The following is a 26,821-nucleotide window of genomic DNA, read 5'->3' as shown; positions in this document are numbered from 1 at the left end:
AGGTGAGAGAAGTGGGTGGACTCAGGGGGATGACTCGAGGGTCATGAGATGGGAACAGGCTCAGAGTCGCTGCTTGCGGATCAGGAGCTTAGCTCTGGCTGTGCTGGGTTTGAGGGGCCTGCAACACGCCCCTCAGGCACCACCACCGAAAAGTGGAGGAAGCAGTTGACACCAGCCTGGGGCCCTGGGAGAGACGTCAATGTCCAGTGTTTGCAGTCACGAGACTGGACAGGGTCACCGAAGACCAGGTGTGGACAGAGAGGCCCAGTCCTGGGGCCCCCTGATGTTTGCAGGTCGGGGGAGCCTGCAGAGGAGAGGGAGAAGCCATGAAGTGGGGACATGGGAGTGTGGGTCCCTGAAGGCACGTGAGGAAAGAACATCAGGAGGAGGGAGGGCCAGCTGGGTGCCTGCTGTCTGATCAAGGCAGGTCACTGATGACCCTACAGCTGATCTGGGTGAAGGTGGTAGTGGGAGGGAAGGGGGAGGGATCTGAGAAGGTGTGAAAGGACCACCCAGGAGAGCTGCTGGGACACTAAGCACCCCCTTGGGGTTCACAGTCACGACTGGCCAGTCGTCCAGCTTGTTCATTGTTTGAATTTAACATAACCAGGTGAGGGGGTGTGGGTACTTAAATGCCTAGCTGAAGGGCACAGGTATCATTCTTTGGGAGTGGGTAATGGGGAGCCATAGAAGGTTCTGGAGCAGGGAAGGTCACAGAAGTTAGAGATTCCTAGGACTGGGGGCAACAGCAGCCGGTGAACCCCTGCCTCTCTCCCTCCTGCCCACCCTCCGTAGGATCCTCTATACCACATACTACGAGTCCATTGCCAACTCGGGCCCCTTCTTTGGCTACTACTTCTTCAATGCGCTTCTGATGACGCTACAGCTGCTGCACGTGTTCTGGTCTTGCCTCATCCTTCGCATGATCTACAGCTTCGTAAAGAAAGGCCAGGTAGGCAGTCCAGTGGTTAAGGCTCCGCCTTGTCAATGCAGGGGGTGTGGGTTCGATCCCTGGTCGGGGAACTAAGATCCCACATGCCATACATGTGGCCAAAAACTTTTTATAAATAAAATAAATAAATATTAAATAAATAAATACATATAAAATAATTTTTAAAAAAGAAAGAAAGAAAAAGAAAGGCCAGGTAGGGCCGGGCAAGGGTTGGCTAGCTTGTGCCTCCCTGGAGCCCCCAGCCCAGCCCCACGCCTCCTCCCTCCTCCCTGTTCCCCAGATGGAGAAGGATGTTCGCAGCGACGTGGAAGAGTCAGACTCCAGTGATGGGGAGGCAGCGCAGGAGTACCCGCAGCTGAAGAACAGGGCAGCTCACCGGCCCGGAGCAGCCCCCACTGATGGCCCTCGGAGCCGGGCAGCCAGGCGGATGGCCAACGGGCACACACCAGCCACGTAGCCGGCCGAGGACTGACCACAAGGGGCTGCCCCAGCGCCCGGCAGCTCGGATTCATGGGGCGGCTGGACTGGGGACCCTTGGGCCGATTCTGTGGAGACAGGGAGGGCCCCACCCCAGGGGCTGATGATCTGTCTCCAGCCCCTCCCTTCTGCCCACCATCCCTCCTTCCCTCAGGCACATGGACGGAGCTGCGGCCGGGGGAGAGAGGGGTGCAGGCAGCCTGGCAACTGTGAAGAGCCCCAGGCTGAAAGGGGGTCCAATAAAACTTATCCGGAGCCAACTTCTCTGCCTGAGAGCTTGTGTCCCTGTCATAGCTCCTCATCTATCCCCAGAGGCCCCAAGGCAACCAGGACTTACATACCTCACCAATGGGTCACTCACTGCCACCCCAAGACACGTGCCCACCCCCAGGGGACCCAGACAGCGAGCAGCGCATGGGGACCCCCTTGGGTGAGTCCCCGACTCCCAGCCAGAGCCTCAGCCAAGCTACCTCCTTCCACCCCCGGGCAGCCCTTGGTCAGCTACTCACAGACCTTGCGTACAGATGAGCAGGTGCTGGGCTCAGACAGGTGGAGTCCTTTGCCCGAAGTCACACAGGTCCAAGCAGAAGGGCGAAGGGGAGACTCACACCTGTTCCTGCAGCCCCTGCTCAAGCCTGGCAGATCCCCGTCTTCAAGGTCCCCAGGACCTCCCTGGAGACTGTGAAATAGGACTTAGTGGGAGGGCAGCTTCCTGCAGGCTTCCCAAGGGTTCACCTGGGTGAGTTCACTGTCTCCTCAGGAGCTCTGCAGGAGGGTGCCCCCCCCACACACACCCCAGAGATCACTGCTACAAGGTCCCGTGCAGGGCCAGAATGTGCTGCCTTCAGGGGAACACCAGAGACAGGAGTCAGAGAAGAGAGAGAAAGGGTGGGGGGATGGATCTCACCTTCTGTGCTTCTCAACAAAGAGGAGAGGATGGGAGTGGGGAGAGATGGCAGAGAGGAGAAAGGTCCCTGCTATGTCTCCACTGAGAAACAAGGATGGAGGGAGAGGAAGGTGTTACATATGATCCAGCAATCCCCCTCCTGGGCATATATCTGGACAAAACTATAATTCAAAAAGATACATGCACCCCTGTGTTCACAGCAGCACTATTCACAACAGCCAAGACATGGTAACAACCTAAATGTCCATCAACAGATGAATGGATAAAGATGTGGTACATATATACAATGGAATACTACTCAGCCATAAAAAAGAAGGAAAAATGCCATTTGCAGCCACGTGGATGGACCTAGAGGTTATCATACGAAGTGAAGTAACTAAGAAAAAGACAAATATCATACAATATCACTTACATGTGGAATCTAAAAACAAGGATAGAAATGAACTTATCTACAAAACAGTAAGAGACCACAGACATAGAAAAACAAACCTATCGTTACCAAAGGTGGGGGGAGGGCTAAATTAGGAGTTTGGGATTGGCAGATGCAAGCTATTATATATAGAATGGGTAAACAACAAGGTCCGACTGTATAGCACAGGGAACTATAGTCAATGTCCTGTGATACACCATAATGGAAAAGAATATGAAAAAGAATGTATATGTATGTATAACTGAATCACTTTTCTGTACAACAGAAATTAACACGACATTGTAAATCAACTCTACGTCAATAAAATAAAAATGTTTTAAAAAGAGGCAGGTGTTAGAATCACTGGAAAGAGGAACTGGAAAGATGAGAGAGGAGGGAACAATGAGAAGAGCTGAGACGTCATGGGAAGTAGGTAACAAACAGGAAAAGAGAAGGGACAGTGGGGGAGGTGGAAGAAAAGGCGGCATTGGAGAGACACCGGAGATGAGAAGGGAGAGAGCAGACTAGGAGCTTGGAGGATGTGATGTCAGAAGATGGTGAGACCTGGAGGGAAGAAAGGGAGAGGAGAGAAGAGAGAGAAACGGGAAAAGAAAAGAGGAAAAGAATACCAAGGTATGAAGGGGTTCTCAGACAGAAATGTGAAAGAGGAAATGTGAAGAGAGGGAGAAGTAGATCCTAGGAGGAGGAGCGACGGATGAAAAGATGAGCAGGTGGTCCACAGGAGAGAGATGGAAATGGCTTGGAAGCAGATAAAAAGATGCTCAGCCTCGCTCCATCTGAGCGAAGCGCGAATTAAACCTACAATGAAATGCCAATTCTCCCTGGCTATCCCCGGCAAAAATACAGAGTGACAGCATCCTCTGTTGGTGAGATTTGCAGGGAAAACGCCTCTGTCCTGGAACACGCCCCTCCCACCACCACCCCCCGTTTCCTCTGTATCCCTAAAAATGCGTCTAGATCTTCCTAGTACACCTACAACTCAGTAGAAGGACAACCGACCTAAAAATAAAATAGGAGCAAAAACCACAATGGACACTTACAGAAGAGAAGATACTTATGGCCAATAAACATATCAAGACATACTCAAATCTCAGTAATAATCAGGAAAATGCAAAGCAAGACGGTGAGATACCATTTTAAACCCATTCAACTGGCAAAAATAAACTGGCCAGGGAATTCCCTGGAGGTCCACTGGTTAGGACTCCACGCTTCCACTGCAGGGGGCACGGGTTCGATCACTGGTCGAGGAACCCCGCATGCCACATGGCATGGCCAAAAAATAATAATAATTTTTTAAAAATAATAAATTGGCCAAAGCAAGTATTGGAGAAGATGGGAATCAATAACCTCACATATATTACTGGGGAGCGGGGGGTGTAAATTGGTACAATCATTTTGGAAAACCACTCACCATCATGTCAAATTGTTGACCGTTCTATGAAGTTCAAAAGCAACTCAAACAAGATGATGTATTGTTTAGGCATACACATCTATCTAGAAGAATTATTTCTTTAATAAATAGAAAACATAAACACAAAATTCAGAACTTATTAAAGTTACCTTTGATTTGGGGAGGGGGATGGCACTCAGGTAAATATAAATTACTGTCACTGTTCTAACTTTTGAGGTTGTGAGGTATAGTGACAGATACTCATTTTATTGTTAATAAATACAACTTAAAAGGGATATGCAAAAATACATGCAGCAGAATGGGAGACACTATTTGCAAACCATATATCTGAAAAGGGTGTAGCACTCAGAATATATAAACACAACTCAACAACAACAAAAAATTTTAAAGATGGGTGAAGGACTTCAACTGACATTCCTCCAAAGAAGATATACAAACAGCCAATAAGCACATGAAAAGGTGTCTTAAGGAAATCTTAAAACCACAAGATACCACTTCACACCCATAACCATAAATATAGCAAAAAATAAAATAATCACTATTGGTGAGGTTGTGGAAAAATTAGAACAATTCTTGTATGTTGTTGGTTGGAATGTAAAATGGTTAATTACTGTGGAACATCGTTTCGTAGTTCGTCTGAAAGTTAAACAGATTTATCATCTGACCTAGCAATTCTACTCCTAGGTATATACCCAAAGGCTTGAAAACAGGGACCCAAACAAATACTTGTATATGAATGTTCATAGCAGCACTATTCACAATAGCCCAAAGATCAAAACAACCCAAATGTCCATCGATAGGTGAATGGATAAACAAAATGTGATATATCCCAAAACGGACTATTATTCAACCATAAAAGGAAATTCTGATACATGCTACGACGTGGATGAACCTCAACAACATGATGCTAAGTGAAAGCAGACAGACAGAAGGTCACATATTTTACGACTGCTTTTATATGAAATGTCCAGAATACCTAAACCTATAAAATAGTACAAAAAGAATTTGAAAAGGAATAGGTATATGTATTGAATATATGTATAACTGAATCACTTTGTTGTACCCCCTGAAACTAACACAACACTGTAAATCAAATATACTCCAATATAAGGAAAAAATTTTTTAAAGAAATAAAAATAGAGGGGCTTCCCTGCTGGCGCAGTGGTTAAGAATCCGCCTGCCAATGCAGGGGACACGGGTTTGAGCTCTGGTCCAGGAAGATCCCACATGCCACGGAGCAACTAAGCCCGTGCACCACAACTACTGAGCCTGTGCTCTAGAGCCTGCAAGCCACAACTACTGAGCCCGCATGCCACAACTACTGAAGCCCACCTGCCTAGAGCCTGTGCTCTGCAACAAGAGAAGCCACCTCAATGAGAAGCCCGCACACCGCAGTGGAGAGTAGCCCCTGCTCACCACAACTAGAGAAAGCCCACGCACAGCAATGAAGACCCAATGCAGCCATAAATAAATAAATTAATTAATAAATAAATTTATTTAAAAAAACATATCTAACAAAACAAAACAAAACAAACACACAAACAAAAACTACAGCTAGCATCATACTTGCTGATGAGAAACTCAAAGTTTTCCCACTAAGATGAGGAACAAGGCAAGCATGTCCCCTCTGCCTTTCAACATCATACTGGAAGTTTCAGGTAATGCAATAAGACAAGAAAAGGAAATAGAAGGGATACAGATTAAGAAGAAAGAAATTAAGCTGTCTTTGCTCATAGATGATATGATCATCTATGTAGAAAATTGAAAAGAATCAACAACAACAAAAAAACCCTCCTGGAACTGATAAGCCATTATAGCAACATTGCAGGATACCAGGTTAATATTCAAAAGTCAATCACTTTCCTATGTACCAGCAATTCAAAAGTGGAATTTGAAATTAAAAACATAATGTGGGGGCTTCCCTAGTGGCGCAGTGGTTGAGAATCTGCCTGCCAATGCAGGGGACACGGGTCCGAGCCCTGGTACGGGAAGATCCCACATGCCGCGGAGCAACTAGGCCCGTGAGCCACAACTACTGAGCCTGCGCGTCTGGAGCCTGTGCTCCGCAACAAGAGAGGCTGCGATAGTGAGAGGCCAGCGCACCTGGATGAAGAGTGGCCCCCACTTGCCGCAACTAGAGAGAGCCCTTGCACAGAAACGAGGACCCAACGCAGCCATAAATAAATAAATAAATAAATAAATAAATAAATAAATTTAAAAGAAGAACAGTTATAAAAATGAATCAATTACAGGATTAAAAAGTAGAGGAAAAATAAGAATTTTATCTTCCAGGATGGAAGATAGCTAAGGAGTATCTCTCTCAAAGCAGAGTAAAGAGAGAACTTCTCTCTCAAAGCAGCATAAAGAAGAAATTCTCTTCTTCTTCTTTAAACCACATGGAATATAGATCCCTACAGACCAACATCTGTCTAAAAGTAGTAAAAAGAATTAAGAAACTGAAATAGAAAGGATTATTTGAAAGAAAGGAAGGAAGGAAGGCTGGAACATTCCCAAAACTGAAGAAATTCATGAGCCCCCAGATTGAAAGAGCCCACTGTGAGCCAAACGAAGTGAATTCCTTAAAAATTCCACACTGAAACTTACTGAAATGAAGTTCCAAGCCATTAAGGATAAAGAACAAAACCCCAAATCCACCAGAGGAAAAAGACAGCTTTTCTACAGGAGATGAGCAGTTGGAGAGCACAATTTTTAATCAGTACAACAGATGCCTGACAATAGAAGCGAATCCTCAGAGCCCACAGGACAAATATCTCAGAACTGAAAATTCCATACCCAGCTAAACTACCACGTTAGAATAAGGGTGCAATAATGACATTCTCAGACAAACAAGATCTCTCATGTTCTCCCCTTAAAAAGTCTTCATACTCCTTAAGCCGTCTCCACTGTCCAGTACCCAGGCATCAGCTCCCAGAGCTCTGGGTTGGACATATAGGCTCTGTGCAACTTTATCTGTTTTTGTTTAATTGTTTTTACTTTTTATTTTGAAATAATTTCAGACACAGAAAAGTTGTGATGATAATATTAAAAAAGTCCCGGCGGGGAGGGGTGGGTGGGATGAACTGGGAGATTGGGATTGACATATATACACTAATATGTATAAAATAGATAACTAATGAGAACCTGCTGTATAGCACAGGGAACTCCACTTCGCTGTACAGTAGAAACTAACACAACATTGTAAAACAACTATACCCCAATTAAAAAAAGAAAAAGTCCCACATACTCTTCATTCAAATTTCTCTAAGGTTAACATCTCACCACATCTCCATCATCCCCATCATCTCCACTATCTCCATCTCCATCATCTCCATCTCTATCATCTCCATCTCCATCATCATCATCTCCATCTCCTCCATCATCTTCTCTTCCTCCTCCTCCTGCTCTCCTGCTTCTTCCGTCCCATTCATGTATATATACAGATACACACACACTTTTTTCTGAGAGAGTAACTTATAGACATGATGCTCCTTTACCCCTAAACAGTGTGTGTTTCCTGAAAAAAAGGACATTTCCTTACATAACTACAGTAGAGTTACCATAGAAGGAAAGTTAGCACTGTTACAATACTATTATCCAATCTGCAGACCATCAGATTTTTCCATTGTCCCACTCATATGCTGTATAGGATGCAACCCAGGGTCACATGGTGCATTTAGTTATAATTTGTCTCATCAATTGTCTCTTTAGTTTCATTTAATCTGGAACAATTCCTCAGGCTCTACGTCTTGTGTGACTTTGCATCCTGATCAACAGAAGTCAACCCTCTTCGGACACACACTCTTGTCACATCCTAGGTGAATACGCAATGTCCCACACAGGGGACTCGATCTGGCCACCTGTGTCCCAGGAGAGGTTTTGGCTCCTCAGTGGAGGCCAGGGCTGTGTGGAGCCTGCTGGGTGGAGCTGAGGTCTCTGAGAGCCTCCAATGGAACCTCAAAGCCCTCAGACCACTGAGAGGAACCCAGGTACCTCCAAGGGGAAACTGAAGCATGGAAGTAGTGTTGCAGCTACAGGAACAGAAGGGAAGGACCAGCCTGGACTCCCCTAGGACAAGCTGGTGAACAGGGATCCAGGGCTTCTCACAGATCCAGACAGTCCTGTGTCCCCTCACAAGGGATATTCCTTCTAGTGCTGCCCCCTGCCTCCAGCCAGTTCTCCTTCCTGTGCCGGTGGGCTCCCCTTTTCTCTAAGACATGCAGACACCCTCAGCACCTTCAGCCTCGCCCACCTCGACCAAGGCGGTGAGCACCTCTGCTTCCTGAAACATGATGGTGAAATTCCAGCCACCCTCCCAGAGAGAAACAAGGTTAGGGCATCTGGTCTTTTCTCTGCTCACCCACCTCTGATACAGCACTCCTGGATCTTGCCTGACCTGAAGGTGTCCTGTCCATCTAGTGCCAGGTGCTCTTAGACCACTCGTCCCTCAGTCTGACAGGAATTTTGGTAATTTCCATTCACTGAGGCCCACACTGGTTACATCCTGCAAGTGCTCATGTTTGTTCCCCAGCGTGTGTCTTCATATGTTTTTCTCCACAGTGACTTAGGCATGCTGTCCTGTGTGTCCTCATGTGTCCTGTGGGCTCATGCATACTATCACGTGTGTGTTTGTGTGCTTTCTCTATAGAGGATATGTTTTATTCTATATAGAAAGTTTGTGTGCATCTTTATTGGGGGCCTATATGGAGGGCCCACGAGCCTTCTCCAAGGTGCTGAAAGTTCACCATTCTAGACCCATATCCACTCAATCTCCCAAATGAGGCAAGGTTACTCCTCCAGGAAGCCTTCTCAGATTGCCCCCACCTCCTCTTCAACTATGGGATGCAACATCCATTGCCTATGTCTTCAAGCCCCCAGCCCTTCCCCACCAGCTGGCCCTGCAAAACCTGGCCTCACTTGTGCAGACCCTAGATTCACAATCCAGGACTGAGTGACCATCAGCCTGGCCAGGACCTACTGACCAGACAACAGGCACCCAGCCAGGCAGTCCCACAGAGGGAGGCTGCGCTCAGCAAGAGAGGTGACCTGGCACCAGATCAGGAAGTGCACAATAGAATTTTTTTTTTTTTTTTTGGCCAGTTCGTGCGGCATGCGAGATCTTAGTTCTCCAACCAGGGATCGAACCAGTAGCCCCTGCATTGATAGCGCAAGGTCTTAACACTGGACTGCCAGGGAAGTCCTAGGAAGTGCACAGTAGAGAAAACCCAATGATACAAGAAAATAAGGAAGTAACACAGATTAAAGAAATCAACAAAACAGAGGGTAAAGGAACAAAAATGGCAAGAATAAAACCAAACTCTGGCTCCTTGGGAACATTAATAAGATAAACCCCTGAAGAGAATGAGCAAGGAGGAAGTGAGGAATGAGTTTTAAAAATATATATGGGAAGGTTAAGAATAACTATACATCAAAAAGACAAGAGATAACAAGTGTTGGTGAGGATGTAGAGAAAAGGGAACCGTAGTTGGTGGGAATGTAAATTGGTGCAGCTACTATGGAAAACAGTACAGAGGTTCCCCCCAAAATTAAAAATATGACTACCATATGATCCAGCAATTCCACTTCTGGGTTTTTATCTGAAGGAAACAAAATCACTATCTTGAAAAGATATATGTACCCCTCATGTTCACAGCAGCATTATTTACGATAGCCAAGATATGGAAACAATCTAAATGTCCACTGACAGATGAATGGATAAAGAAGACGTGTTATAGGGGACTTCCCTGGTGGCGCAGTGGTTAAGACTCTGCACTCTCAATGCAGGGGGGCCGGGTTAGATCCCTGGTCAGAGAACTAGATCCCACATGTATGCCGCAACTAAGAGTTGGCATGCCACAACTAAGGAGCCCATGTGCCACAACTAAGGAGCCCGCAAGCCACAACTAAGGATCCTGCCTGCTGCAACTAAGACCCAGAGCAACCAAATAAATAAATTAATTTAAAAAAAGAAGAAGATGTGGTATAAATACAAGGGAATATTACTCAGCCATAAAAAGGAAATCCTGCCATTTACAACATGGATGGACCTTAAGGGCATTATGCTAAGTGAGGTAAGTCAGACAGAGAAAGACAAATACTGTATGATCTCACTTACATGTGGAATCTAAAAAAAACCAAACTCATAGATAGAAAGAACAGATTGGTGGGTGCCAGAGGCAGGGCAGGGCATGGGGCAGGCAAAATGGGTGAAGGCGATTTTAAAAAACTATATGAACTATAGGCTGATAAATTTGAAAATCAAGATGAAATGAATTCATTTGTGGGGAAATATAAAATGCAAAAATTGTACCAAGAAGAACCAGAAAACTTGACTAGACCCATAAGTGTTAATGAGCTGGAAATAATGGGGGAAAAACTCCCTCTCCCTAACACACAAAACCTAGAGGATTTTACAATCAAGTTTTATCGCCATTACAAGTAGCGGATAATTCCCATCTTATTCAGATTGATACCAAGAATTAAAAAGAAAAAAAGGTCGGGGGGTAGGGCAGAATACCCAATTTCTCTTAAGAGGATGATATAGGCTACAAACCAAAACCAGATAGGGCTACAACATGGATGAACCTCGAAAACATTATGCTAAGTGAAAGAAGCCAGACATCAAAGGTTACACATTGTATGATTCTGTTTATATGAAATATCCAGAATAGGTAAATCTACAGAGACAGAAAGCAGATTGGTGGTTACCAGGCAGAGGGGGAGGAGAAGGAATGGGAGCATATGTCTGAGTACCGGGTTTCCTTTTGGGATGATGGAAATGTTTTGGAACTGGACAGAGGTGGTGGTTGTGAGTACACAACATTGTGAGTGCACTAAATGCCCCTGAATTGTTCGCTTTCAAAAGGTTAATTTTGTTGATGTGAATTTCACCTAAGTGAAAACAAAAACAGATAAGAATATGGAACAAGGTAGGAAAATTCTGACCAATTTTCAATGATGACCATAGAAGCAAAAATCCTAAATAAAATACTGCTACCCACAAGACATGGAGGCAACCTAAATGTCCATCAACAGATGAATGGATAAGGAACATGTGGTACATATATGCAATGGAATATTACTCAGCCATAAAAAGGAATGAAATAATGCCGTTTGCAGCAACATGGATGGACGTAGGGATTATCACACTAAGTGAGGTAAGTCAGACAAAGACCAATATCATATGATATCACATATGTGTGGAATCTAAAAAAATGATACAGGACTTCTCTGGTGGTCCAATGGTTAAGACCCCATGCTTCCACTGCAGGGGACACAGGTTTGATCCCTGGTCATGGGAAGCTCCACATGCCAACCAAAAATAAAAAGATACAAATAAATTTATTTATAAAACAGAAATAGACTCACAGACATAGAAAACAAACTTATGGTTAAGAAGGGGAAATATATATATACATATGAATCACTTTGCTGTACAGCAAGTGTGAAGCTAACACAACTGTAAATCAATTTACATGTGAAACTAACACATTGTAAGTCAACGTTATACTTCAATAAAAAAAAAAAAAAACCCTACTCAAATCTCGCAGTGTTGGAAGAAAATTACATCATGACCAAGGACAATTTGGCCAGAAGAGCATCGATGCATCAGCCTCAGAAAACCAGGGTAACTGATCTCTGTCAGTAGATGGACTTGCTTCTGACACAGGCGCTTGTTTTTGCCGTAGCGTCATATGTGTGTTCTAGGAACTCAGACCTGAGAGCGCTAGGGCTCATGCAGGCACAGGGCTGGGACAACCCCCTCAACCTCCTTGCAATCCTGGAAGCAGAGCATTAACAAAAGCAGAAAGGAGCTTAAGAAAAACACTTGCAGGGTTTAAAAGTTACATTTTTAACTGTTACATTTCTAATAAGCATCAAGAAATACAGAAATTCGCCTTTTTAAAAAATTCAGAAATTCTGACACGTGCTACAACATGGATGAACCCTGAGGACATTATGCTGAATGAAAGAAGCCAGTCACAAAAGGACAAATACTGTATGACTCCATTTATGTGAGGTCCCCAGAGTAGTCAAATCCATAGAGACAGAACATAGAATGAGGGGTGCCAGGGGCTGGGGGAGGGAGATGGGGAGTTAGAGTTTAATTGGGACAGAGTTTCAGTTTTGCAAGATGAAAGGAGTTCAGAAGATGGTTGATGGTGATGGTTGCACGGGATTAATCTACTTAATACCACTGAACTGTGCACTTACAAATGGTCAAAATGGTAAATTTTGTGTTATATATATTTTACAATTAAAAACATACAAAGGAGAAGGTTGCTTAATGGAAAAGTGAGGAAGGGTCGAGGCAAAAGCGAATGCATAAAGGCTGGGAAGAAGAGCAAAATAAGCCAAAATAAGCACGTGGTCAAAAGGAAACCCTTGGGACTTCCCCAGTGGCGCAGTGGTCAAGAATCCGCCTGCCAGTGCAGGGCACACGTGTTCGAGCCCTGGTCCAGGAAGATCCCACATGCCGCGGAGCAACTAAGCCTGTGCGCCACAACTACTGAGCCTGCGCTCTAGATCCTGGGAGCCACAACTAGTGAGCCCACATACCACAACTACTGAAGCCCGCGCGCCTAGAGCCCATGCTCTGCAACAAGAGAAGCCACCGCAATGAGAAGCCCGCGCACCGCAACGAAGAGTAGCCCCTGCTCGCCGCAACTAGAGAAAGCCCGCGCGCAGCAACAAAGACCCAACTAAAAATAAATAAATACATACATAAATTTATTTTTTTTAAATAGTTAAAAAAAAAAAAAGGAAACCCATGGCTGGATCAGCATCAAGCGCAGGGAGACAGCGCCACCTACTGGTGGCTTCCTGTGTTCGTCACGGGGCTGAAAAAACATGCTTAGAATCCACTATTTCCTCCTTATACTGACATCATTCCCGTTTACCAACAATTTTGTCAGAACAGACAGTATCACTGAGACAATAGAAACCAGCAAGAGAAAAAAAACTTCCAAAGCCACCACCCCCTTCTGCAGACCTGCATCCAGATTCACGCGCCTGCCCAGCTCTCCTTCCTGCTGCTGTGAGTAAACAATTTGCCCAGATCCCAGGCAAACCTAGGCCACCTCCAGCAGCTCCCACCCTACCTGCCTATTTAAGGAGCCACCTCAACGGTCTTCCCTCTGAACTAGATTATACCCACAGACATACAAATATGCTGATTCATTTTCCACCTTTTTGTTTTGTTTTATTATTGAGATGAAATCGATGTAACATAAATGTGGTTAAGAATCCACCTTCCAATGCAGGGGATGCAGCTTTGATCCCTGGTCGGGGAACTAAGATCCCACATGCCGTGGGGCAACTCAGCCCGCGTGCTCTCAAGCGCCACAACTAGAGAGCCTATGTGCTGCAACTACTGAGCCCGCACGCCACAACTAGAGAGGAGGCCACACACTGCAAAGAAAGATCCCAGATGCCGCAACAAAGATCCCACATGCTGCAACTAAGACCTGACACAGCCAAGCAAATAAATAAATAAATACCTTTAAAAAATAAAATAAAACTTCAGTGCATTTAGTACATTCATAAAGCTGTGCAACCACTGCCAATATCTAGTTCCAAAACATATTCATAGTGCAAATAAGCACATGAAAAAAGGCTCCACATATATCATTGGGGAACTGCAAATTAAAACAACCAGGAGAAAACAGTACACACCTATGAGAATGGCCAAAACCGAGAAAACTGATGACACCAATTGCTGGCGAGGGTGTGGAGCAACAGGAACTCTCGTTCATTGCTGGTGGGAATGCAAAACAGTCCAGCCACTCTGGAAGGCAGTTTGGCGGCTTCTTACAAAACTAAACATACTCTCACCATATGATCCAGCAATAGCACTCCTTGGTCCTTACCCAAAGGGGTTGAAAACTTATGTCCACATGAAAACCTGCATATGGATGTTTATAGCAGCCTTATTCATAATTGCCAAAACTTGGAAGCAACCAAGATGTCCTTCAGCAGGTGAATGGACAAACTGTGGTACATCCAAACGATGGAATGTTATTCACTGCTAAAAAGAAAAGAGCTATCAAGCCATGAAAAGACATGGAGGAACCTTAAATGCACATGACTAAGTGAAAGAAGCCAATCTGGGACTTCCCTCATGGTACAGTGGTTAAGATTCTGTGGTCCCAATGAAGGGGGCCCAGGTTCAATCCCTGCTTGGTGAACTAGATCCCGCATGCTGCACCTAAGAGTCCGCATGCCGCAACTAAGAAGTCTGTAGCCGAAACAAACAAACAAACATAAATAAATAAATAAAATAAAAAATAAATATTAAAAAAAAAAGAAAGAAGCCAATCTGAAAAGACTCCATACTGCATGATTCCATCGCTATGACATTCTGGAAAAAGCAAACATATGGAGAGGGTAACAAGATCAGTGGTTTCCAGGGATCAGAGGGGAGGGAGGGATGAAGAGGCAGAGCATAGAGGATTTTTAGGGCAGTGAAAATGCTCTGTATGATACTATAATGGTAGATACATGTCATTATACATTTGTCCAAACCCATAGAATGTACAACACCAAGAGTGGACTTGAAGGTAAACTATGGACTTCGGGTGATGATGACATCGTTGTAGGTTCATCAATTTTAACGAAGGTACCACTCTGGTGGGGGATGTTATATTTATAATGAGGGAGGCTATGCACATATGGGGGCAGGGAATATAGGGGAAGTCTCTGTACCTTCCTCTTCATTTTTCTGTGAACCTAAAACTGATCCAAAATATAAAGTATTTTCTTTTTAGTTTTTTTCATCACCACTTACTCATTAAGCTGTTGCTTCCCATTTGCCTGCTTCCCCAGCCCCTGGCAACCATTGATCTACTTTCTGTCTCTATGGATTTATCTATTCTGGACATTTCACACACTAAAGGGACCCATACGCTCTGACTTTTTGTGTCTGGCTTCTTTCACTTGGCTTATGTATTCAAGGCTCAACTACGTTGTAGTGTGTCAGAAAATCCTTCGTTCTTATGACTGGATAATATTCCATTGTCTGGTTGGACCACATTTTGTGTATCCATTCATCCATGGATGGACACGTGGGCTGGTCCTATGTTTTGGGTAGTGTGAATAACACTGCTATGAACATGCATGTACAAGTATTTGTCTGAATACCTGCTTTCAGTTCTTTCGGGTACACTCCTAGGAGTGGAATTCTGGGCCATATGGTAATTCTGTGTTTAACTTTTGAGGAAGTGCCAAACTCTTTTCCACAGCGGCTGCATCATTTTACATTCCCACCAACAATGTACGAGGGTTCCAATTTCGCTGCACCCTCACCATCATTTATTTTCTGTTTTTTTTTCTCTCTCTCTCTCTAATTATAGCCATTCTCATGGGCATCTTCCACTTTAAAGGGAAAAAAGACTCTCTGAGCACCCTCCCCCTCTGGCCTCTGCCCTAAGTCTCTGCCTCCGCCCAACCCAACCCCTCCCCAAGCAAAACTGTAGAAAAAGTCATCCATACACCCTTTCTCCTTCCCATTTTATCTTCAACCGGTGGAACTGTTTTTCCTGTCGTCACCAATGACCTCCACGTTATTAAGCCCCACGGTCTCCCTCTACGTCCGGTTTTACCTAACGCATCGCAGCCTGTGACGGGATGGCAGACTTTTGCTTGATTCACTCTCTTCTGAACTCTCCTGGTTTCTCTTGCCGCCTCTATGGTCGCTCCTTCTTTCCTGATTCTTCCTCATCCCCCAGAAACCTCTAGATATCAGCGACACTCCCTCCTCCTTTCCAAACCACGGCCACCCACTGGGACAACTCCGAAATTCATCTCTCCAACCCAGACAGTAGGGCCAGGCGCCTTCCCGATCTCTCCACGTGGGGGCCTCGCAGGTCCAAACTTAGCTCCCAGGGGTCCCCCCCCCCCCGCGTCCCTCGCCCGGCCCCCACCGTCCTCCCCATCACGGTTGGCTCCATCCTTCCGCAGCTCAGCCCGGATACCTGAGAGGCGCGCTTGCTTCCTCTTTCTCACGCCCTCATCGGATGCTCCACCCAATCCTGCAGCTCCGTCGGCTTTTCCTTCGAAACAGATACAGAATCCGACCACTTCTCACCACGTGCACGGCCCTACCCCGCGCCAGCCCCATCGTGCCCTCCCTGGACCAGTGTGGTTGCCTCCTCCCTGTGGTCACCTCCAGGCTCCCATCTCTGTGCCCTCCCACCGTATACTGTCCCCCCCCCCCAACTATAATCAGAAACACAGTCCCCACTTTTGGGGGCTCTTTTTTATTTATTGCTATATCCTGAGCGCCTAGAACAGTGCCTAATACCTAGCACTATTCCACAATTTTTTTTTTTCCCCACGTGCGCTGCTTTTGGGATCTTAGTTCCCCCACCAAGGATGGAACCTGGGCCCTCTGCAGTGGAAGGGCAGAGTCCTAACCACTGGACCGCCAGAGAATTCCCCAACAAATGTCTTTTTTTTTTTTTTTAAATATCTTTGGTGGAGTATAATTGCTTTACAATAGTGTGTTAGTTTCTGCTGTATAACAAAGTGAATCAGCTATACATATACATATATCCCCATATCCCCTCCCTCTTGCGTCTCCCTCCCACTCTCCCTATCCCACCCCTCTAGGTGGTCGCAAAGCACCGAGCTGATCTCCCTGTGCCATGCAGCTGCTTCCCACTAGATATCTATTTTACAAACAAATGTCTTTTTTTTTTTCAAATGTCTTTTTAAACATGAGATATAATACACATTTTAGTTGGTTAGGGTTGCCCTACCAAAATAATACAGAATGGGGGGGGCAGGCGGGAGGGGGCTTAAACAACAGAAACTTTTTTTTCCTCACAGTTCTGCAGCCTGGAAGTCCAAGATCAAGGTGTCCGCAGGGCTGGTTTCTTTTGAAGTCTCTCTCCTTGGCTTGCCCTGAGTCCTCATATGGTCTGGCCTCTGGGCCTGCATCCATGGTGTCAGAGTGTGCAAATTTCCTCTGCTTATAGGGACACCAGTCAGATTGGATCAGGGCCCACCCAAATGGCTTCATTTTAATTTAATCACCTCTCTAAAGGCCCTGTCTCCTATTATAGCCACTTTTTGAGGTATTGATGGTTAGGGCTTTGACATATAAATCTGGAGGGGACAAAATTCAGCACCCATAAAAATGTACACACATATCATAAAATGCACCCACTTAAAATGTACAATTCAATGCTTTTTAGTATATTCACAGATAATGTGAAGCCATCACCAGAGTCAATCTGAGAGCATTTTCATGACCACAAAAAGAAACCCCATATCCTTTTAGCTATCACCCCCTTTCCCCCCCTATCCCCCAGCCCTATGCAACCACTAATCTCCTTTATGTCTCTATGAACTTACCTATTCTGGATATTTCATATAAATGGAATCATACACTATGTAACATTTTGCTCCTAGCTTCTTTGACTTAGCATAATGTTTTCAAGATTCGTCCACGTTGTAGCGTGTGTCAGAACTTTATTCCTTTTATGGATGAATTACAGCTCATGTTACGGTCCTACCACATTTTGTTTATTCATTATCCACTGATGGACATATGGGTTGGTTCCACCTTTTGGCTGTTAGGATTGGACCACTACGAACATCTATGTACAACAAGTATCTCCTGAATAAATGAAGAACCTTTCATAATCTAACCCAAAGAACTGCATAAAAGTAGAAACTTCAGACTGTGACAAGACAGTAGAAGTATCAGAAAGATCCTTTTTTTCCCTAGTTTTTTTTTTTGAGGGAGAATGAATCAGTAATAATACAAATTAACATAAGTGTTGTTTCAGAACAAATTGGACCTACACATTGTTGTTACTAAACCAATTTGGTAAAAATCAAAAACAAAAAGCATAGTCTAACTTAAGCCAGAAGCTTTCAAGACTGAACTCGGGCCCGGCAGTGAAAGCCTGGAATCCTAACCACTAGGCCACCAGGGAACTCCCAAGAGGGATATTCTTAAACAACAAGGACCTACTGTAGAGCACAGGGAACTGTATTCAATATCTTGTACTAACCTATAATGGAAAAGAATCTGGGGACTTCCCTGCTGGTGCAGTGGTTAAGAATCCGTCTGTCAATGCAGGGGACACAGGTTCGATCCCTGGTCCGGGAAGATCCCACATGCCGCAGAGCAACTAAGCCCGTGCGCTACAACTACTGAGCCTGCACTCTAGACCCCAAGAGCCACAACTACCGGGCCCACGTGCCACAACTACTGAAGTCCGTGCGGCTAGAGCCCATGCTCCTCAAGTCACTGCAATGAGAAGCCTGCGCACTGCAACGAAGAGTAGCCCCCGCTTGCTGCAACTAGGCAACGAAGACCCAACGCAGCCCAAAATAAATAAATTTATTTTTTAAAAGAATCTGAAGAAATATATATATATTACTAAATCACTTTGCTGTACACCTGAAACATTGTAAATCAACCATACTTCAATTTTAAAAAATTAAAAAAGAGGGATCGTCTTATTGCCAAAACACCCTTTAAAATCTAAATCAATTATAAATCAACTGTTCTTCAATTAAAAAAAAAAACTAAATCAGAGAATGGTCACCTCTGCTCAAAACCTCCCAAAGGCTCCCCATCTCACTACATACCCTCTGTGCCTCCCACGCCCCACCCCGCATTCTCTGCCATCAAATCTTATGACCACCACCACCCTCACTCCCTGCAGACCTCCTGTTTCTGGAACCTATTGCTGTCTCAGGTTGCACGGGTTGTTCCCACTTCCGAGAATGTTCTTCACCTATACACCTGCACAACTCACCCATCCTCTTACTTCCTTCAGGTCTCTACTCAAGGGTCTCCGTATTCGAGAGGCCTCTCTTGAGCATCTAACATAAAAATAGTGACCCTTCTTTCCCCCAACCTGGCATGTCCATCCCTCCTACTCTGGCATTTAGTCCCCAGAACAGAACCGTTTGACATCACGATGTACTGGTTTGTTGGCTGACCCTCTGTCCCCTCCCCCCAACCTCCACATCATGGGGGACGGGGCTTTGTTCTGTTCAAGGCCAAGTCTCCGGGAACCTATAACAATGCCTGGCACCCGGTAGGTCTCAATGAATGTTTGTCCTCCTGCAAAAATTAACCTTCAAATGCGATGCGATCCCAAAGTCCCAACTAGATCTTTTACCAGGTGCCAACAAGCTCAGGAAAAGATTCATGTACTACTAGCTACAGGTGATGTACTACATTATGAATGTGCTAAATGATGCTGGATTGTTCACTTTAAAATGATTACATTTCGGGAAATTCCCTGGCAGTCTAGTGGTTAGGACTCTGCCCTTCCACTGCAGGGGGCACGGGTTCAATCACTGGTTGGGGAACTAAGATCCCACAAGCCGCCCAGTGCGGCCAAGAAAATAAATAAATAAAATAAAAATAAATAAATAAAATGATTACGTTTCCGGGACGAAGTGAGAGAGTGGCATGGCCATATAAACACTACCAGATAGCAAGTGGGAAGCAGCCGCATAGCACAGGGAGATCAGCTCGGTGCTTTGTGACCACCTAGAGGGGTGGGATAGGGAGGGTGGGAGGGAGACGCACGAGGGAGGGGATATGGGAATATATGTATACGTATAGCTGACTCACTTTGTTATACAGCAGGAACTAACACACCATTGTAAAGCGATTATACTCCAATAAAGATGTTTTAAAAAAAAGATTACATTTCTGTTACGTGAATTTCACTTCAATAATAATAATAAAGTACAGTGCAATACCATCGCACACCTGTGAGAATGGCTAAAATCAAAAAGACTGCCCACATCAGGTCATGCCAAGGCTGCAAGGAGACGAAATATATACACTGCTGGCGGGGGGAAGGAAAGTAAGGGTACATCCACTTCGGAAAACATGTTGGCGATTTCTTTAGAATCTAAATATACACCTACCATATGATGCAACCACTCCACTCCTGGGTATTTTACCCAAAAGAACTAAAAGCAGATGAACGCGCCTACACATAAATGTTCTCAGCAGTTTTATTTGCAATCATAAAAAACTGGAAACCGCCTAGATATCCATCAACAGAGGAAGTAGGTAAATGGAGGTAGAACAGCTGTACAGTGGAGTACAGCTCCGCCATAAAAGCGAGCTCACTTTTCATACATGCAATGGTATGTCTAGATCGTAAAATAATTGTGTCAGGTATAAACAGCCAGACCAAAAAAAACAAAAGGTACATACTCTATGATTCTAGAAATGCAGCTAATCTATAGTGTCAGAGCCAGTTGGTGGTTGTCTGGGTAATGTGGTGGTAGGGGTGGGAGCGGTAATAAAAAGGGGCACAAGGAGACTTCTGGGGGAAGAACCTGGCAAACATGATGCTCAGTGAAAGAAGCCAAACACCAAAGGCCACCTATGGTATGATTCCATTTATGCAAAATGTCCCGAAGTCCAGAGAGACAGAATGTGGATCCGTGGTTTTTGTGGTTGCCGGGATGGGGGTCGGGGAGAGGAGTGACCACTAATGGGGAAGGGGTTTCCTTTCGGGGGGATAAAAATGTCTTGCAACTAGATAAAGGTGAGGGTTACACAATAATGCAAGTGTACTAAATGCATTGTAGGCTTTAAAACAGTTAATGGTTAATTTCATGTTACGTGAGTTTTCCAATTAAAAAAAGAAAGGAGAAACGGTGAGAGCTGGATAAAGATACACACCACACACACCCTGGATCCGCCCCCCCCCCCATCTTCACCACTGCAGCCCACACACATCCCCGCCACTCCATCCCCTCCCTTCTCAGGCCCATCAGAATTTCCCCAGGTACTGGACCCGTGCCCACTTGACCATGTCCCCCCTCCTTCTGGGCTCCCCAAACATCCCTCCCTTTTCAACCTGGACACTCCCTGGAGTTTCCTGGAAGCCAGTCACTGGGCTTGCTGCCTATAGGATGGGATGGGCAGCTGGCAGCACAGGGTGACCCTGCTTGAGGGAACAAAGGCAGCTGAAACCCCGGCCTGCTCATGCATGATGGGCGTTTGCACCTGTAGCTGCCCCAGTGTACAGATGACAAAGCTGGTCCTGAGACAGCAAAGCCACCTGCCCACAGTCAGTCAGCTGGCTCCAGTGGACAGGAGCCGCTCACGCCAGCCTGCCCATTCCCAGCTCGTGCCCTCTGCCCCCGTGGTGGCCCCAATGAACCAGGCCTCCCTGGAGTTTGTGCCCTTGTGTGGCCCCCACCTGTGCCCCCGACACACATGTGGGCTGACCTGAGACCCTTCTGAATCAGCAGAAAGCAGCAGAAGCGATGCTGGCCCAGTTCCAGGCCTGAGCATTAGAAGGTCTGGGGGTTTTGGCTCTGCGCTTTGGGGAGACCCCTGAGTCACCAGGAAAGGAAAGCGGCCGTCCTGCTTGGGTGCCCACATGGAAGGGCCATCCAGAGAGGCCACGTAGAGAGGGAAAGGCGTCCCATCCACCCATGCGCCAGACATGACATTGGCACTGTCCAGTGACATGGTAACATCCAGTCCAGCCCCCAGATGCCGGCAGCCACCGTTCACGGGGAAACAAGGAGCCACCAGCCGGGCCAGTCACCTGGAACCACAAAAGAGAATATGCCGGTGGTTGTTTGGAGCCTGTCACTGCAGGGTGGTTTGTGCCACTGATCACTGAGAATCCAGCTGACACCCAGGAAGATCCAGACCCTGGACCTCAGCTCAGGTGGCGTCTGACACTGGCCTCACCCCCCCTAACATGCCCTGTTGGCCCACTGCAGCTGGCCACACCTGAACAAATATGAAACGGGAAAAAGATCTAAAACCAAGAAAATTCTGCTCTCTGGCATAACTCCTTCCTGCCAACTAGAAGAAGCCCACCAGGGTTCCAGTTCTGCAGCAGGAAACCTCGGCCCAGCTCGGGGGCTGGGAGGGATCCAGCGGGCGCCAGGGGGAAGGCCTTGTACCCCAGGCGGCTGGGTACCCTCTGGTCCACCGTCAGTCAAAGTCCCCCAGTCCTGGCTGCAGCCCACCTCCCAAGCCCCCAACGCTGCCGACAGAGAACTTGGGCCCCTAACAGGCTTCCTGAGGCCCAGACTCCCAACCCCATTGGGAATTCCCTGGTGGTCCACTGGTTAGGACTCCGCACTTTCACTGCCGGAGACCCGGGTTCAATCCCTGGTCCAGGAACTAAGATCCCACAAGACACGCTGCATGGACCAAAACAAACAAACAAACAAAAAACCTCCCATGGGGGGCGGAGCCCCAATGCTGAACTTTCTCACCCTTCCCACCCCCAGGAAGATCTATCTTCTCCCAGCATGTTGTCATCAGGGACCAGCTCCCTGCTTGCTGGATGTCAAAGCCGCGAGACCCTGTGTGGGGCCCTGGGTGCTCCCCCGGGCTACCAGGGCCCCGGGCTACCAGGGCCCCGGCCACCGCATTCGGAGATGAAGAAAATGAAGGTCAAAGAAGAGCCCTGTCCTCATCACCCAGCAGTTACGGTGTGTATTAACTACACTTTCTGTATTCCTTTTCTGTGGCCGGGCCACACGGCTCGCAGGATCTTAGTTCCCCAACCAGGGACTGAACCCAGGCCCTCGGCAGTGAGAGCGCGGAGTCCCAACCACTGGACCGCCAGGGAATTCCCAGTTTCTGTATTCTTGACACCCTGTCAGCTGAGGCCTCACTGACCAGGAAGGGACTGCCCCTCAAGGGGTTAGCGAGTTCCCGGAGATGACAAGTCACCAGTGAGTGTACCTCTCCTATGCATACCAGCCAATCCAGAGCCACTGTGCCCCTGCCCTGATCACCCCAGGGCCAGTGTAGTGTGCCCGACATTAAGCAGGATCTTAGTTCCCCGACCAAGGATGGAACCCGTGCCCCCTGCAATGGAAGCGCGGAGTCCTAACCACTGGACTGCCAGGGAAGTCCCTGACATTAAGCTTTTGATTGCCAACATCCACCATGAACAAACACACAGATAGCTGCATGACACAGCTACTAGCAACACAACCTACCTGGTTATTAGCTACCCCAACCTATGAAGGTCCCCTTTTCAGAAACCCTAGGTAACCTTGACAAGTGACGCCTTGAAAGACCCCGCTTTCCCTTTTGGCACCCTAATTCCAGCTCTTATGCTTTATATTCAATAAAGAGTGAATCCGAGACTCCGACCCCCGGACCCTAATAAAGGCAGAGACCCAGGTCTGCGTTCCCTCCCTCTCTCTCTCCCCATGATCTCGCTGCGTGGCCCTCAGAGGGGGTGCCTGTTGTGTACCCTCCAGAACCTGTGAGTAACAAATCTTGTTCTGCAAAGTTCCCTGATGATTTTCCCTGAAGTACGTCCTGTGATCATGGTAAGAACCACGAGGGCCGGTCTAGCCACAATGCTGGCTCTAGTTGGGGTAACGTCTGTGGGGGCCTTGCTGTAAGTAGCAGGGACCCAGGTGTACCCAGGTGCTGCTCTCTGAAAGCCTCGCTATTGATAGGCTGAGATGTACACGATACTCAGTGCCGACACCCCAGAGCCCATGGAAATTACTCAATCTAGCCAGTTCCAAGCCTGTTTACCCTGCCTCAGCCATTCCTTCCAGTGGAAACCACAATAGAAGCTCCCGTCCATGTTGTCCCCTCTCCCTCTGCCTCCTGATGGACCCTGGTGCTTCCCCGTGCGGCTCCACATGGCCTGTTATGCCCTTCCTCTTGGGATCGGTGAGTAACAAAGTGTCTTTTCAGTGGCAGGCATCTCTTGATCTGTTGGCCTTGCCACACCTGCATAATAATAAGACCTACATTTGGAAACAGGGTGGAGACCAACCTGGGGACACCCAGCTTCCATCTCAAAGAGAAGAAGCCATAATGGATGGAGGTCCCCCAGCCCAGGACTCTGGGAGGCACTGCCCAAAGTCTGCTCCATTTTGGGAATGCAAACTGTCCTGCTGCCCCCAGCCCCACTGTCCCCTGCTCTGGATTCCAGGAAGCCAGAGGCAGGGTCCCCAACTCCCACCCTCTCTGGGCTTGGGTGCTCCACCACAGAAGAGGGGCTGCAGCAGAGCCCCCAGGCTGCCCAGGCAGAGGGAGACAGAGGCCCAGAAGCAGGCAGAGGACGTGAAGTAACTTTAATCACCACCCTCAGGAGGGGGCAACAGTAGTATCTGAGCAGCGGGGCCACCCCAGGAATGACCTAGGGCCAGCCCCTCGGTTCTGGCTGTGGCACGTTCCCCATCCAGGCTCCTCGAGTCCAGGGGAGGGTCTGGGCACTCCCAGCCTCCAGGGTCACATCTGCAGGAGCTCAGGTACTTGGCGCCGCGTGGCCAGAAGAACCCAGGTCTGGGGGCTGGTGTGCCAGCAGCCCCGCGCGGGTCCCCATACCTGCCACACTCGGGACCATGTGATGTGGCAGCAAGAAATCACCCTCAGAGAACCGAGGCCGTCCTCTCTGACTGCAGAGACCCCTTCACAGACACCAGCAGCCCCAGCGGGGACAGGCATCCCTGGGCACAGAGCCGTGACAACACGAAGAGGATGGCGGCGGCCAGACCTACACTTAGCACCACTGTGGGGGACAGAAAGACAGGAGTGGGTGAGGGGAGGGGGTGGCAAGAGGCTCACACCCACCAAGCTCCTAACACACTGGAAAGCGGGTTCTGCAGCCTGCCGGCTCCCAGGAGCAGCTGCTCCAAGCCCCGGGGGTGGGAGGACCTGTTTATCTTACCAGCGGCTGCAATGATCCCATAGGCACTTCGGTTTCCAGACTGAACTGAGTCCCGGTCCCCAACAGAGGTGACTGTGGCATTCCTGAGATAAGTGACACTCTCCAGGGTCACAGGGGTCCCCATGGACGTGGCACTCCCTTCTTGGAGGGTCTTGGTTCCTGCAATAAGTCCGGGCATTCAGTAGCTGGGGAGGCGGCAACTGGGGCATGGGGGGATGAACAAATGTTTCTGGTGCCCAGGGGGGACCTTAGGGCTCACCCTCCATCCCAAATTCAGTGAGGTTGGTGAGCCCTGCTGCCCGAGTGCCCTCGTGCAGCCGCCATGGGAATACGGGCGCAAGCAGACACACGTGTCCACGCTCCCAGCCTCCTTTTACATACACTGTAAAGTGTCAGGCGTCCTTGTCTACCGACCCACCCTCCCCGCCCCCACAGGCACACACCACAGCCAAGCTCATCGCTGGAGTCGGAACAGTCCGGGTGGCCATCGCAGAGCCACGTGCGTGGGATACAGGAACCGCCCAGCGGGCAGCGCAGCTCCCCCTCCGGGCAGGGCTGGTGCCCGCAGTTGAGAACATTCTTGTTGATGCCATCAGGGCAGTCATCGATGCTGTCACAAGAGCAGGGGCTGCCAGTGGGTGGTGTGCACTGCCCGTCCTGGGCACACGGCTCAATACCTGGGGTACACGGTGAGTCAGGTCCCAAACACCCAGCCAAGAGGGCCCAGGTACTCCCCACAGCCCAACCCCCTGCAAGCCCCGCCTTCCGAGAACAATCGACCCTATATGTTTCGCCCATCCCAAAGGCTCCTCCCCCTGCTTCTGTTAGCTCCACCTTCCAGAACTCGCCTCCCTGCAAGCCCTCCCTCCCAAGACCCCACTAACTCCGCCCCCCTGCAAACCCACCTCTCCCAGATCTCCCTCCCTTCAGGCCCCGCCCACCCCAGAGTGCCCTGCCTGAAAGCCACATCCCTTCCACAAGCTCCTCCTCCCTGTGGCCCCGCCCCTTGCAAGCCCCGCCCCCAGGGCATGGCCACTCACTGCACTCCTCCTCATCACTGCCATCGACGCAGTCCTGGTCAACGTCGCAGCGCCAGGTGAGGGGCACGCAGCGGCCATCACTCCTGCACTGGAAGTTGGTGGGCGGGCACGAGGCTGTGCTGGGGCCTGAGAGATGCACACAAGTGAGGCCTGGGAGGTCCGGACCCTCCTTTGGAAGCACAGTGTCACAGGCTGCGACCACCAGGAGACAGGCCAGGTCCCAGGAACTACATTGGTGGTCACCCTTTGCTAAGGATGCACTATATGTGGGCCTTGGAGCTGAGCAGTTCACAGCCTCACCAAGAGCCCTACTGGGCAGATTCTACTCCCATGCCCATTCTACAGAAGACACTTAGGAGAGGTAAGGCCTGAGGCTACAAGCTAGTGGCAGAGTCGGGCTTCGAACCCAGGTCTCACTGATCCCGGGGTCTTTACCCGGCTCCAAATGGCCGGATGGTCTCCCCAGGAGTCTCTCCAAGTTCCATGGTTAAACAGACTGGGGGAGGAGCCATCTCTGAACCTGGCCTGGCTCAGGCCCACCTGTCAGGGTCAGCAGGGCCCGTTATGTCCCAGCTGCTCAGCAAAGGGGAAACTGAGGCCTTGGGTAGAGGACCTGCTTAGTCACCGTGGCTTGTCGACTCACCCACTAAACTCCTCCCAGATCTGACCACTTTCCCCATCCTGAATGTGCCACCACCTCTCCAGATTCCCCACCCCCATCTCCACTCAGACACCAAAGACCTCTCAGAGCCACACAATTTGGTCACCCACCCTTGCCCCCCTTTGCTCAAAACCAGCCCTTGGTCAGAAATAGAGACACAGATGTAGGGAACAAACGTATGGACACCAAGGGGGGAAAGTGGCGGGGGGGATGTGGGATGAATTGGGATTGACATATATACACTAATATGTATAAAATAGATAACTAATAAGAACCT

General features: G+C 48.0%; 3 protein-coding genes across 18 annotated transcripts in view; 2 read left to right on the top strand and 1 right to left on the bottom strand.

Annotated features, from left to right (window-relative positions):
- Window positions 1–1,689, top strand: part of CERS4 (ceramide synthase 4) — a 32,925-nt gene extending 31,236 nt beyond the window's left edge. For all 4 annotated transcript variants that reach the window (XM_007169044.3, XM_057539798.1, XM_057539799.1 and 1 more), the window contains 2 exons: window positions 796–952; window positions 1,233–1,689. In XM_007169044.3, coding sequence (XP_007169106.2) covers window positions 796–952; window positions 1,233–1,409 — 334 coding nt within the window. In that variant the 3' untranslated portion in view covers window positions 1,410–1,689. The remainder of the gene's footprint in view (window positions 1–795; window positions 953–1,232) is intronic.
- Window positions 1–26,821, top strand: part of HNRNPM (heterogeneous nuclear ribonucleoprotein M) — a 175,351-nt gene that overhangs the window by 5,390 nt on the left and 143,140 nt on the right. The gene's annotated exons all lie outside the window — the stretch shown is intronic.
- Window positions 1–26,821, bottom strand: part of CD320 (CD320 molecule) — a 36,546-nt gene that overhangs the window by 7,622 nt on the left and 2,103 nt on the right. Inside the window, exons 2-6 of one of the 6 annotated variants that reach the window (XM_057539802.1) lie at window positions 25,884–26,009; window positions 25,287–25,520; window positions 24,844–25,002; window positions 16,147–16,224; window positions 1,783–2,108 (exon numbers count right to left, since the gene is read on the bottom strand). In XM_057539802.1, coding sequence (XP_057395785.1) covers window positions 2,059–2,108; window positions 16,147–16,224; window positions 24,844–25,002; window positions 25,287–25,520; window positions 25,884–26,009 — 647 coding nt within the window. In that variant the 3' untranslated portion in view covers window positions 1,783–2,058. Of the gene's footprint in view, window positions 1–1,782; window positions 2,109–11,552; window positions 11,955–16,146; window positions 16,225–24,232; window positions 24,685–24,843; window positions 25,003–25,286; window positions 25,521–25,883; window positions 26,010–26,821 lie in introns of those variants that run through there. The other 5 variants (XM_057539804.1, XM_057539800.1, XM_057539805.1 and 2 more) reach the window with 5 other exon arrangements.

The sequence above is a fragment of the Balaenoptera acutorostrata genome, chromosome 2 (genome assembly GCF_949987535.1).
Source record: "Balaenoptera acutorostrata chromosome 2, mBalAcu1.1, whole genome shotgun sequence".
Taxonomy (NCBI): domain Eukaryota; kingdom Metazoa; phylum Chordata; class Mammalia; order Artiodactyla; family Balaenopteridae; genus Balaenoptera; species Balaenoptera acutorostrata.
The sequence above is the reverse complement of the archived record's forward strand: the minus strand, read 5'-3'. Positions and strand labels throughout refer to the sequence as shown.